Source organism: Pseudorasbora parva, chromosome 4, assembly GCF_024679245.1.
Source record: "Pseudorasbora parva isolate DD20220531a chromosome 4, ASM2467924v1, whole genome shotgun sequence".
Lineage (NCBI taxonomy): Eukaryota > Metazoa > Chordata > Actinopteri > Cypriniformes > Gobionidae > Pseudorasbora > Pseudorasbora parva.
The window spans coordinates 6,383,209-6,397,749 of record NC_090175.1 but is presented as its reverse complement, the minus strand read 5'-3'; the positions used below and the strand labels follow the sequence as shown (position 1 = coordinate 6,397,749).

The 14,541-nt window shown below is 38.1% G+C and overlaps 1 protein-coding gene across 1 annotated transcript in view; it reads right to left on the bottom strand.

The window, feature by feature from the left end:
- Positions 1-1,514: 1,514 nt before the first annotated feature.
- Positions 1,515-14,541, bottom strand: part of gcgrb (glucagon receptor b) — a 67,181-nt gene continuing 54,154 nt past the window's right edge. The window contains 7 exon segments of the mRNA XM_067440679.1: positions 1,515-4,138; positions 5,159-5,261; positions 5,263-5,469; positions 6,052-6,093; positions 6,210-6,354; positions 6,440-6,528; positions 8,827-8,896. Coding sequence (XP_067296780.1) covers positions 4,044-4,138; positions 5,159-5,261; positions 5,263-5,469; positions 6,052-6,093; positions 6,210-6,354; positions 6,440-6,528; positions 8,827-8,896 — 751 coding nt within the window. The 3' untranslated portion in view covers positions 1,515-4,043.

Sequence of the window (14,541 nt, the reverse complement as noted above, 5' to 3'; positions counted from 1 at the left end):
TTGATTTCATTTAGAATTGAACTTACTTTAGTCTTACCAGTTTAGCAAGTTATTGATATATTATTTCCCTTTTTATTATTAATTTTATTTTAGAATAAGAATACATGTAATACACTAGTATTGTTAATCAATATATAAAGAATAATTTAAGTTTAAAAAATACATTTTGACTAAATTGTATGAAATTTCAAATACAAATTATTTCCCATGGGATGCTAGAGAGCATCAATTTCAATCAATATATTTTGAGAAACTAGCTTTATGAACATAAAACTATTGCTGTACTGTCTTCAGGTGAGCTGATGTCAAGTACCGCAGTAAATGACCTGAAGGATGTGGTCTGTGTCTGACTACACGAGGGAATATATCCGAATCTTCTGTAAATGACACACAATTACAATCTCCGAGTCATTCACAGTCAAATGATCCATTCAGCTGTAAATCAGGGCTGTAAGAGAAATGCTGTGGAAATTACGGCGGTGGCTGGTGAATGTGTGGCGGTATGTGAGGTCGGGCTCTGTGATGGGAGAGGAGTTTGATCAGATGATCAGACCATATGCTGAGCGCTGAAACATACAGGCTAAAATGGTGCTCATTTACACAAATGACTGCCTCATAAATGCAGAGAGAATGTGCTTCCAGCAAATGACCTGAGGACAGAATTAACGAAGGGGGAATAATAGGGACATCACTCACTTGAGCTTTATTACATTCAAAATGTGTTTGGTGTTTGTGGTGTTTGTGGTGTGTGTGTGTGTGTGTGTGTGTGTGTGTATATATTATATTATAATCCAGTCACAATGCAGTCAGGCATCTCCCGTTCTCCTGGTAACCGCCAAACCCAGACTCGTCCATGGGATTGTCAGACAGAAGCGTGATTGGTCGCTCAGAGAACACGTCTCACTGCTCTAGAGTCCAGTGGCGGCTGCTTTACTCCACTACATCCCACGCTTCGCCTTGCTCTTGGGGATGTAAGGCTTGGATGAACTGCTCGGCCATGGAAACCCAATCCATGAAGCTCTCTTCACACTGTTCTTGAGCTCATCTGAAGGCCACAGAAGGTCTGGAGCAATTGTCTCTGCAGAAAGTTGGTGACTTCTGCGCCATGTGACCCTCAGCATGTGCTGACCCCGCTCCGGGATTTCATATGGCTTATCATTTCATGGCTGAGATTCTGTTGTTCCCAATGGCTTCCACTTTGTTATAATCCCACTAACAGTTGAGCGTGGAATATTTAGTAGTGAGGAAATGTCAGGAATGGCCTTACTGCACAGGTGGCAACCGATCACGGCCCCAAGCTTGAGCTCACTGAGCTCCTGATAGCGACCCATTCTTCCACTAATGTGTGTAGAAGCGTCTGCAGGCCTAGAGCTTGATTTATACGTGTGTGTGTGTGTGTGTGTGTGTGTGTGTCTTTTACGCAGCAGAAGTCCACAGTGGCTCCGTCTAGTTCCCAAAGATCTTAATATGAAACATTAAATCAAAACCATCCACGACAGACTAAACATCCCGGTTCATGGAGTTTTATTTTCACAACTTTCCTTTCGATTTTGATGTCTTTTTCTCTCCTTCTTTACTTGATCTCGCAGGCAATAACAAAAGAGATTTACACATGTATCATAATTCAACTCTTCCAAACAAATTCTTTCCACAAAGCACAGAACAACATTCAAATGAAGCAGATGTGTGAGATCACAATCACATGACGTCCACACGCGCTCCGTGTTCATAATGCTTCATTACTCATACATTACTGAAGCTTTGAGCTGAGACGGTCGTTTGAAATTTAGCGGTCAGGTTAACCAAATGGGGATCTTATAAGCTTAAAAATCTTTAGCATCTCTGAAGGTTAGGCTTCTGATTGGTCGTCACGAAACACTGCTCATGACGGTTCATTTCTGCTTATTTTTGGTTCATACTAGCGTTCTGTTATTTAGGGACTAAATCTTTAAGCAGAAGGATGGCATTTGAATCTAAACTATGGTATCGTCCAAAATGTTGATATTGGTGCATCCCTAAAATAAAGTCTTATATCACCAATTCGGTCTGATATAAAAATGGGTTCCTGAAGTAAAATCTTTCGAGAACTGCTGCTTTAGATCATGTGTAGCTGTTTAAAGTGAGGAATATTCATAAATATTTATATTAATAATACAATAACCTGTCAAACCTTACCGCTTCAGTAAATAATGCATCATGAACAGGGAGAGTGTTTCAGTCTTGCAAGTCAAAATATACTGTTTTCACTTTACACAGATTTTTTTTTCATAAGTAATAGTCTCGAGATCCTCCACAATCCCAGAAGCCTCACAGTGAAACCAAGAACATCCCTAGCTCTCAACTGAACGTTTTTTTTTGTCCCATTGGATTGTGGGTAATCTGTAAGAAATGGCACTCCAGTAAAGTGTTTGGATGGATATATAGCATGTAAACACAGTAACTTTACAATGAGGATCTGCTTGAATTTGACAGCATCTGGTCATGGGATGGAGCAAACAGCCCACGTGAAACATCAAACTCAGGCGCTTCAGCATCTTTTGTCCATGGTTAGTGTAACAGAACTGAAATCTCTTGTCAGTGTAAGAGTTTCTTAGGGTGTGTTCACACTTGGCATGTTTGGTTGGATTACAACGAACCCTGGTGCGACTGCTCTATTAGTGCAAATGTTGCCATCTGAACAAACAAGCAGATGAAAACGCTGAAAAGATGGGTCTCGCTCTGCTCCCAAACCAACTCTGGTACGGCTCGACGGAAATATGAACGCAACACGGACCAAAGACATGTAAACAAACCAAAAACAGGACATCATGTCACAAGATTTGACCCTAAAAAGGGCCGAATGCTCTAGCACAGCTGTTTTTTTTTCTTCTTGTCACAGTGCTGATGTTGCCCATCACAGCTCAGCTCAGGTGTCAGAAACGCGTCTCCTCGCAGCAGACCTTTGTGTGTGTGACGGAGGGACTCTTGACACATGTTTGACCTCTTTACAGATTTGATAAGCTCTTCACGAGTTCTCAGCGTTTAGTTAGGTAAGTTCTGTCATGAAATGCACTTAATAATGCTATCAAAATGAACGCGTTAACGCATATGATTCTTTTTCTTCAGTTTAACACAATATTTAACCTACTTAACGCAGCATCCGTTATTTTGTCTTCCTTTGGCTAGCATTACATTATAAGATCAAGCTCATATTCATGGAAATGCTTTTAAACCATTCAAGAGCCAACAAGACAAAAGAGAATGAGCTGTGTGTGAATGTCCCGTTTATGGGTAACTGCAGCTTGGAGTAATGGGCAATTTCTTATTGGTCGCGGAAGCTGCCTGTTTCTGTTGTTATACTCTTAATCGCTATTGGTTAAAAGGAAGCAATACATCAAACATAATTATATACTTCGAAATTCCATTATTTTAAAGTAAAAACAACGTTAATGATATTAAAGCTACACTGCGTGATATTTTCCCCCATCTAGCGGTGTAAAGGTATATGACCATCCAGTGAATAATAGTTTCTGTTCCTCTCAATTCTGATTTCGTTTTAACTCCTACGGTGGCCGATTTAGTCCAAGATTAATATGGCAATCCCCCTCTTCAAGTTCGACACAGTGCCATCGAGTGTTAAAACGCGAAAGGCGAAGCTTGAATTTACAGGTATGTCCCTCTTTGGCTAATGTACTTTAAGATGGAGGGTCAACATGGCGACCGGCATTCGAACTCCTCACCTGTATGTATTTTCAATGGCATATTATAAACTTACGAGAATACTTTATTACTTGAAAGAAGTAAATGTACATTAATGAGCACATATATTTTTGAAAGAACTAAGTGTTTTTAGCTAAGAATAAACGTTGTCGCTATGTGATAAATTCAAATAAGCTGATAACATCACTGTTTTCTCCAGAACGACTGTACAGCCAAATCTAATTCTGTTGCAATATTGTCCTGTTTGACACTGTCAAGGTGCGTTGACACAATCGTGATCGTAAAAGCGCTATATAAATAAAGTTGATTGATTGAATAAACTAAAAAAGTTACACAGTGTAGCTTTAAGGACATTCAATTTTGCAAAAGTACCTCTGCATGGCGTGGATTACTGACGTCATCCGTGGTATCTTATTTTTTTCCAGAGCTGTATATATTGCTGATAAAATAAAAAAAATAAAAATACATAATTGTTTACTTACATCTGTTAAGTGACATTAAGACTTAGATTATTATACTGTAATGTTGAGTGTCTAATCATTAATGTTTAAAAAAAATACTAATAGTAGGTTTGAGAGACCTTTCATAAAAAGATGCAAATATTTAAAATATACTGTATTTAAAGTTGTTTCTACATTAATTTAGAGAGTAACTGTGAAATTATTACAATATAAAAATATTTAAAAAAAATTGATTGTTTAATTGACAGCACTAATATGTAATAAAAGCTGAACAATTACATCCCTATGAAGTAAGGTTTAGTGTTAAAATGTCAATGTGAACGCTAAGCGGACCATGACTTTCTGTCCGGACCAAATGAACTGAACAAGTGTGAACACACCCTTAAAGGACGACTCAACGAAAGCAGTTTTAACTCCTGAGGTGGTAAATACGTAACCAAGTGTTTTCATTGGTACAGAACGAGCAGTGCATTGTTATTCCTTCATAACGAGGCACGAAGTGGTTTTCCAGACCCTTCACCCTCTCTGGTCCTCTCTGGTGGAGTGAGCCGCTGAAGCGCTCGACTTAAGTCAAGTCACTTTGGATAAAGTGTCTGCTGAATACTTGAATGTAACACAAATGTATTTGGCTTTTCTAATACCAAGTTGGGTGGTTTAGGTGCTTTCACAGTGAAAAGAGAAATAAACCTAAAGTATGAGCTATAGAAATACTGCTGCTTGCCTTAGAAAGCACAAATAATGAATACAGTTTAGTTATTTACCAACTCAGGAGACAGTTGCGATCTGTTTTTTTATTATCCATATAATATTGTCCTATAATAAGATAATATTGTCCAAATTATCCATAGCCCGCTCCCTTCTCATGATAAAAGCCGTTTTTAATATGAAGTCTGTTTCTGGAATGTACCATCATTTCCATTGATCTATCAGTGTTAAAAACAGCCGTCAGCGCCCCGTTCCTCAAACGTTAGTTTCTGCCACCCCTGCTGAGCACTCACTGTTGAGGGGACGCTCTTCCAGACAAATGTCCTCCGTCAGAGAGCTGCAGTTACTGGCGCCCTCCTGTGGCTCGGAGGACAACTGCAGCCTCGCTCCGGCTCGCCCCGTTCTGAAGGCCCATCACCAGACACTGGGACTCCGCAGAGGCTATGGTCGCTGGCTCTGGGGTGTCGGGGCATTCGTGGGTCATCGCCGGGGCAATGCTGCCACTTTTGGCATGTGGCGTCTGGCTGTGGGTGTGACGGTACTCTTCCTCAATGTCTTTGCCCAGTTTCCACCTCTTCCACTTCTTCAGCATCTCACTCTGGACCTGGAGAGCCGGAGAAACAGTTTGAGTTGAAGGACTATTTAGAGCAATATATAAAGCAATACAGCAGTGAAAAATGTCAACAAATGCAATATATATGAACAAAAGATTCTTATGTTTATGCTGCACATGAAGGGCTCCATAAGGAAATATTTGTTCAATAAAATTAGCAGAACAAAACCCAGCTTGGCATAAATAGTGGTTCCCAAATAGTTGGTCTAGAATGATAAAAATATATACAAATATTTAGTTAGGATTGTAAAATGAACAAGCTTATAGGTTGAAAAGGGTGATTTATTATTTATTTTCTTTATGCAATTGTAGCTAATGCTGATATGTATTTAAACCTGTGACTGGTCTACTTCTACTGTTTATATATTTACAAAAAGTGTATATTAACAAAAATGTTAATATTCTTATTATTTAAAAAAAAATATATATATATATATACTACATCGATGATACTAAAAAACCCTGGTCTTGGGTCACCAATCAAGTCCAATGAAAAATGGGTTTCTGAAGCAAAACCGGTTGAGAACTGTGATGTATGTGACGATTTTGAGAAATGAAAGAAATATGTCTTACTTCTTTGTTGACAAAGCAGTACAGGATGGCCACGAGCAAACCCTACGATTACAGACAACACCACACATGAGCCTTATCCATCTCACAGCAAATAAGACACAATCTCTGTCAGAAATGATCTGCTGCTAACGGTGGGTGTGCGACCTTTGCCCTCTGACCTGGAAGGAGCTGAACAGGAGGTCATAGAAGAGGCGGATCAGCCTCAGAAGAGACTCCTTCGGCACAGACTCGTCAATGACGAAGGTGAAGAGGATGGCGTGAATTCCAAGCAGAGGGATCAGTGTGAGCGTGGACTTCGCCAGCCTGAGGAGATCGAGCGAGAGACACACATTCAATGAGGTTTTTGTGTGTGTGTGTGAGTGTGTGTAATAAAGATAGCGCTCTTTACCTGAACTTATAGTCGGTGTATCTCATCTGATGAGCCTTCAGCTTGGACATCAGGATCTTTATTATACGAATGAATATGATGAAATTAATCTAATCCAGAAGGAAAGAAATACACACAGAGAGAGAGAGAGAGAGAGAGAGAGAGAGAGAGAGAGAGAGAGAGAGAGAGAGAGAGAGAGAGAGAGAGAGAGAGAGTTAAAATCATGTCATATGATGTGTCATGATATCATGTCAAAAGATAATGCATTATCATGCCCTCCAGATCTATGTAATCTGATTAATATTCATAGAAAAGGTTATACATGCCTAACAAATGAAAAGTTTTGAATATGAAACCTCAGATATACGCGCATGTAAAGATATGAGTTTAAAATGCATAACGTTAAAACTTAAAGGGTTAAGTTAAAACTTAAAGGGTTAATACATTCACCCAAAAATGTATTTCATTAACTCCTCACCCGTAAGACCTCGTTCATCCTCAGAACACAGTTTAAGATATTTTACATTTAGTCCGAGGGCTTTCTGTCCTTTGAATGTAAGTGTATGCCCACTTGCTGTCCACGTCCAGAAGGGAATGAAAACATCATCAGAGTAGTCCATATGTGACATCAGTGGGTTAGTTAGACTCTTTTGAAGCGTCGACAATACATTTTGGTCCAAAAATAACAAATAATACGACTTTATTCAGCATTGTCTTCTCTTCCGTGTTTGTTTTCAAACCTCAAATAAAGATTCAAACGGTCGTGAATCAGCAGATTGATTCGTGATTCGTATCGCCAATGTCACGCGATTTCAGCAGTGTGATAGCCTAGAAATCTAGACGCACCCTAGCGGCAGCAAATCTAATCTGTCCGCGAGTGTCGTCTAGCAACTCTCAATACCCTTCTGAGCTGTAATCGCCAAACTCTTGCCGGGCCAATCACATCGTGTATAGTGTCGGTGGGCGGGGCCATAATGACGACAACCGAGTTGCGTTTGCGTGCTTCTAGTAAACACAGAAACTGGCGAATGGCGGCGGTCTTTCGAATCAGCTTTGACTGCGATTCTGGAAGACTTGGAGTTAAGCTTTTCTCTGAGAAAAGAACAAAGAACGGCACTGAAGTCATTCTTAAAAAGGGAAGATGTGTTCGGAGTTTAGCCGACCGGATACGGCGAATGTTTAATCTGTCAGCGAGCTCTGCTTCACCTTCGTTGCTCTGGTTGGTGTAGCGCTATCCTATCGCGTGCAGAGGGAGTTTGAAAGACAACCGTTTATCCGCCCCTCAGATTGAGCTGTCAATGGTGAGTTTCCAGACCAAACATCTTGATGTGGGTCTGGCTTGTCAGGCTAGCAGTTTGCCAGTTTGACACGCGATCAGAATCTTGAATCATGACCGTTTGATTCTTTACTTGAGGAACACGGAAGAGAAGACGATGCTGAATAAAGTCGTATTATTTGTTATTTTTGGACCAAAATGTATTGTCGACGCTTCAAAAGAGTCTAACTAACCCACTGATGTCACATATGGACGATGATGTTTTCATTCCCTTCTGGATGTGGACAGCAAGTGGACATACACTTACATTCAAAGGACAGAAAGCCCTCGGACTAAATTTAAAATATCTTAAACTGTGTTCTGAGGATGAACGAGGTCTTACGGGTGTGTAACGACATTAGGATGAGTCATTAATGAAGAAATGACATTTTTGGGAGAACTAACACTTTAAAGTGCCTTTATTATGCCATTTTAAAAGATCCTCATTTTGTTTTGGAGTCTCCTACAATCAAGGTAAAAAAATAAAAATAAAATAAAAATAATAATAATATATGGATCAGTCTGTTGTGAAAAAGCATAACAGGGGCACTTTAAATAAAAATAACAAAATTAACAGTAACAAGCAATAACCTGTATTTATGGCTCAAAACATTATAATGACTGAAGATCTACACGGTGCATACCGTCCCATTAAAACCTTTTCAGAAGCCCGTTTCTGCTGTTTTCTGATGCACTTTTTATTAAATCAAACCATGGTTTTACTGCGGTACAAATGGGACTCGTGAAATAAATAATTTAGGTTGTGTAGAACCAGCATTTCTGTTGTGATGGTCTTCATTACTTTGTAAAGCCCGGGAGCATTTTTATTCGTGGTGATGAGTGCGGCGAACAAACGCTCAGTGACACGCCGGGTTCATAAAGCGGTCCTGAGCCCGAGGCGCTCGATGAACCAGTCCGCGGATAATATCAGCAAGAGATTGTATGTGTGTGTGTGAATGCAGAATGATTTCAGAGACTGCTTGAAACTCAATACTTCAGCACATACACACACAACAACCCCCCCCCCCCCACACACACACACACACAGGCGCATGACGAATGGTTTCGTTGTCATGTGAATTGATTCTCTTACCAGATACGCAAACAGAATGGGGGAACGGATTATCCACCAGTAGCCCATGTTGATATTCCTTTCCCAGCATCTACATGAGACAAAACATCATAATCCATCGATTTGAACATGAAAAAGTGCTCATTCATAAATCATTTTTCATAAAACTGGGTGACAACAGAAAGCACATTTTGCATTCAAAGTCAACCTGGAATGTTTTTTTGCATCCCTTTTATCACTTACAGTTACAGTTCAGTCTAAGAAGAAAACATTGAATGCACACTCTATAAAATGTTGGGTTGTTTTAACCCAATGTTGGGTCAAACGTGGACTAACCCAGCATTTGGGTTATTTTAACCCAGCGATTGGGTTGTTTTAATCATGCGGTTGGGTTAAATATTTGCTTAATACAACCCAACTGCTGGGTTAGTCCATATTTGACCCAACATTGGGTTGTCTTTTAATTTTTTTAGAGCGTGGTTGAACTCTAGGCTTCTTGTCTTTATTTTAAAGAACTCTTTATGCTAAAAAAATTCTATATAAGGAGAAACTTTCATGTAATTTTTTTTTTTTTTTAAAGTAATAAAGTATGTTTATAAGCTGTTTAATTCATAAAATGTAATTAAAATGAATTTAAACTGATTTGATTAATTAAAGCTAAATCCATCAAATGAACCCAGTTGGAATCTCGGAAAGGTTCCATATATGATGCTCCTTACGGAACACTTTGAGGTTCCATGTAGAAGCTTTCCTTCTAAGAGTGATCTGGCATATTCAGAATGAAACTGCATATTTAATGAGGAACAACAGCAATCCGGCGTGCAGGACTTTATTTTATCTGTCAGGAAGGGATGGGATGGTGGGAAAAAAAGTTGATTAAGAGGCAGAACAAATTGTATTACTTGCAGTTACTTTCTTTTAGAATAATAAACTAGAAGATTAAGTTTAGAAGTCAATTTGCATGATTCTGAGGTGTGTGTGTGTGTGTGTGTGTGTGTGTGTGTGTGTGTGTGTGTGTGTGTGAGCACTGATTGTACTTCTAAGTGAAAGTAGCAGGTGTCTTTAATTAGGCGTAACCATGCCAACGATCTGGTTCATTGTTATTTGAACAGAGGAGTTTTTCCCTCAGCGACTTAATAACTATTTCTAATAAATCACACTCATACGCCTGAGAAGTGCATCTGCTCAAACAGGGGGACTGCATTAGCTTTCACAGGTATTTGTGTGTTTTTGTCTTTCATGTGCACACACTGTTTTAATCCTCTAGATGTGTCTGACCTGGAGGCATTGTGAGCTTTCAATACCGCAGCGGGACTCATTTATCAGCAAAAGGAGAAATGAGAAACTGTAAATTCAATTAATAAATCCAGACTGGATTAATATTGGGAAACTAGGCATTTAACTCTTTCCCCACCATTGATGGACATTTCTGTCATTTGTGATTCGCTTCCTAGCCACTGACTGATTTTTACTGTGTTTTCACTGGTATATGGTAGGGGGCGCTATTCCACATCTTCTGAAAGAGCACGGATATGGCAAGCCATTTTGACTTTTATTCATTTACAGGATATGAATTCTTGATATCAACATTTCAATTTTCACTTGTTAAAATGCTCATTCTTGGTATCATAAACTGGATTTTTACTAGTGACAATGGCTATTTCCGATATCAATAATTACATTTTCACTAGTACAAACTCTAATTCTGTTTGAATTTTCACTAGTGAAATGTCACCATACCCCAAAATCACCTTGCCAGTATGAATGATATAAACCAACCCCCACGTCTCTATGATTTTCTGGTGCAGAGATCACCATAGGCTGCCATTTAAACTTAATCGTTGGTATCAGAACTGATTTCTTACTGATTGAAATTTCAGTTACACATATCAGAAATAATTATTATTTGTAAAAAGCTCAGTCATCGGTAAATACACTGTTACTTGTAAAAATAAAAATTGCTGATTTCAAGAATTACATTTTCACTAGTTGATTGTTATTAATGTATTTCTGATATCAATATAATTTCAGATATCTAAACTTGCTTTCTTACTAGCAATCACATTCATGATATCAGAAATTACACTGTCAACAAACATTGTCACCAGCAACAATCAAATTATTGATATCAAAAATAAAAAAATCTTTACACTGTAAAAAAAATAAGGCTTTGAAAATCAAGCATGGAGATGAAAAAACAAGGATTGTATCTGCTTTTATTGCAAAACATTATTTGGTTGTTTTAGAAGAAGTTTTAAGTTCAAAAGATGACCTGCTACTCATTAGATAAACAAAAAGTTGATTTCAGCTGGAGTGGATTAGTTGAGCTAACTTAAAGTGCAAAAAGTTGCCTTATTTAAGTTAGCTTACACTCTAATCTAAAGCAATTGTTTTGTTTTAGCCCAGCGGTTTGGTTAAATGTTTGCTTAAAAAGACCAAATCTGTGGGGTAAAGCAACCCAATCTGTGGGTTAAAACAACCAAATTGTTGGGTTAAAACAACCTAATCTGTGGGTTAAAATGACCCAATTTTTGGGTAAAAACAACCCAATCAGTGGGTTAAAACAACCCAATAGGTGGGTTAAAACAACCCAATCTGTGGGTTAAAACATCTCAAGTGCTGGGTTTGTCCATTTTCAGCCCAACTTGGGTAGTTTTTAACCCAGCATTTTTAACAGTTTTTACTAGTGGAAATGTAATTCTTGATATCAAGAATTTGTATTTCTGTGTGATGACGTCTTTGTTGATATCAAGAATGATTTTTTTTTACCAGTAGAAACTGATTTGTTGGTATCAAGAATTCATATCCTGTGAATGAATAAAAGGCTAATGGCTTGCCATAGTACAGAATCTCCAGATTAAAACACATGTGAAGAAGATGCAGAAATAAGTGATATCATAAGCAGATGCATATATAAAATTACCCCATCATCTGTTATATCAATCAAAACCTAATATCTAATGTTACTGAATGAAATATCGACCCAGGATGGGCTATAGGACTGTGAGGATTGGTGGAGACAGGACAATATTTGGTCGAGATACAACCATTTGAAAAGCTGGAATCTGAAGGTGCAAAAAAAAAAAAAAAAAAATCTTTATATTGAGAAAATCTCCTTTAAAGTTGTCCAAATTAAGTCCTTAGCAATGCATAGTACAACTAATAATAAATATGCAATATATTTATGGTAGGAAATTTACGGTAAATATCTTCATGGTCCATGATCATGATATCCTAATGATTTTTGGTATAACAGAAAATGTTATCATTTTGACCCATACTATTGCCACAGATATACCTGTGAGACGCACGACTGGTGAAGTGCTCCAGGGTCACAAATTGGCAACTTAAAAATAAATAAATAAATAAATAAATAAATAAATAATAAAAATAAATAAATAAATAAATAAATAAATAAATAAATAAATAAATAAATAAATAAATAAATAAATAAATAAATAAATAAATAAATAAATAAATAAATAAATAAAAACAAGTAAATAAATAAACAGTGGCGTGGAACGAGTTAAAATTCTTGGCGTAAGGCAGAAGTTGATGTATCTTAAATATACTTTTAAAATTATTTTGTGGCATAATTTTAAAATGAAAAGAGGCACTCACGCCCTTTAAACTGTCATTTAATGCTTTTCTTTTGTAATTGTATTTTTCTTGATTTTACATTACTTTGGTAAAGCATTTGTCATTTTTAAATGTTCTGTTTTTTTGAGTGATTTAAAAGCAGAAATGTAATTTTATAAAAAGTACTTGCAGTTATTCATCTGTAATATTTTATGCACTGAATATTCCCTGATCATTCGCCTGGCCTTGAGCTGTTATAGCACACAACAAAAAGAAAACCGGAACGGAAACAACCACACTTTTACAAATGCAACAGAGGGTTGTGAAATATGTAGTGTCACAACAACACCCACTGATAAATCAGATTAATCTCAAAACAAACAGAAATGCAAGAGTTATATTAGATGCTTTACCACAGGGAGGAAAAGAGAAAGAGACCAAAGAGAAACGCGTGATGACAACAGCTTCTTCAACACTGACCATCATCACGGCAGCAGCTGAATGAGAGGGGCGTGGCTAACGTCTCCAAACACTCATACTGATCCAGAATCAGGCGGCATGAGAAGCACATACAGCCATGCATACTAATGAGATCACACTGGTTCACACACACATGTAGGAGTGTGTATTATTAAAGAGCAATGGGCCGCTGTGTGAGTCTGAACATGAGTGTTCGGGGAAATCGTCCGTGTGAACGGCTCATAAAGAGCTGATAGTCTCTCAGTCTGACGGACGCTTATGTCCTCCTGTATCTGTGTGGATCACACACAAACTCACTCCATATCTGACAGGACATACAGCTCCCGCAGGACGCACCGGACCAGATGTGTTTTAGGGAAAAATTCACTCAAGTGGTTTTATAGCCCTCAAATGGCACATTGTGGAGGAAAACAACTGATTTAATAAAAATACAAATATATATATTAGTACTGCGCAATCAGTTAATTGCATCCATAATAAAAGTTTGTGTTTACAATATAAATATAATTTACATACACTATATAATTTACATACACTATGAACAGTAGCCTACTCGTAATTTAGGTCCATATTTTGTTTTTGTAGGTGCCTTTAATCCCACTCTTTAAACTCCCAAATAAAACAATTTCGTTTTTTTCCACTTCCCTGGTGATCTCGATGGGCGCGTCTCAATCATCTCACTAGTTCAATAGTCAGGGCACTGATCAGGGAGTCAGCCCATTGACTTATGTCCTAATCAGTGCCCTGACTAGTGGACTAGTGAGATGAGTGAGTCGCGCCCGATCTCCACGTCGGAGAAGTTTCGCTTCTTTGCCGTCTTCCGTGTGTCCATGGCGTAAAATGAGGGCGTGGGGGAGGCGGAGACTTGAATATATAGGGGCGTGTTATTCTAATGACAATCGTTTTCAGCCGCGGGATTTATCAAGGGCAGGTATTGCGTACATCTGGATTGCAGAGGTGCGCACAGTTTCATAAATCAGGCGGTGAGAGGAGTGTAAGCATAATCTTACGCCAACATATACACCCGTTTCTACGCAAGATTGATAAATGAGGGCCATTCTGTTTTTAGTTTATGCTTTAAGTGTTAGTTACCTATAATAACCCTGCTTTCATGATCAGTAAACCAGATGGGACATTTCAAAATATAGGTTCCCTAAAATCATTTGAACCCTTTTTTACAAATCATCATCATCCCTGTAAATGGACAATTTGCATGTTTATTTACAGCAGCACAAAAAACATGTATTTGGACATGTCAGGCACAAAATAAAGCCTGAAGTCACTGCATTAGATAATAAATAAGATGTCTGAATTAATTTGAAATCTTTTAATTCCACAGAAGAGTGGCTGATTTAAAGGCAGTTTCTGCGTCCCAATTTGCCTGCTTATACTACATCCTAAAAGTAGGTACTCTTTTTGTGAAGAAAAAGAACATACTTTTGAGTGTGTAGCAGAAAAGTATGCAAGCTTTGGGACAAACTACTTCGTCATCTTTAACAGACGTAAACTGTCGCTTAGTTACGTGCATCCCGTCACCGTTTAATCTGCCCTGTCAATCCTCACACAGTTCAAATCCTCCACATTCAGTTTAATCTCCTACCGTATCGGAGAGAAATGTAGCCGCTCGTTGATCTGCCATGTGTGTGTCTTTAATGCAGAGACTCTCCTCGTGTGTTT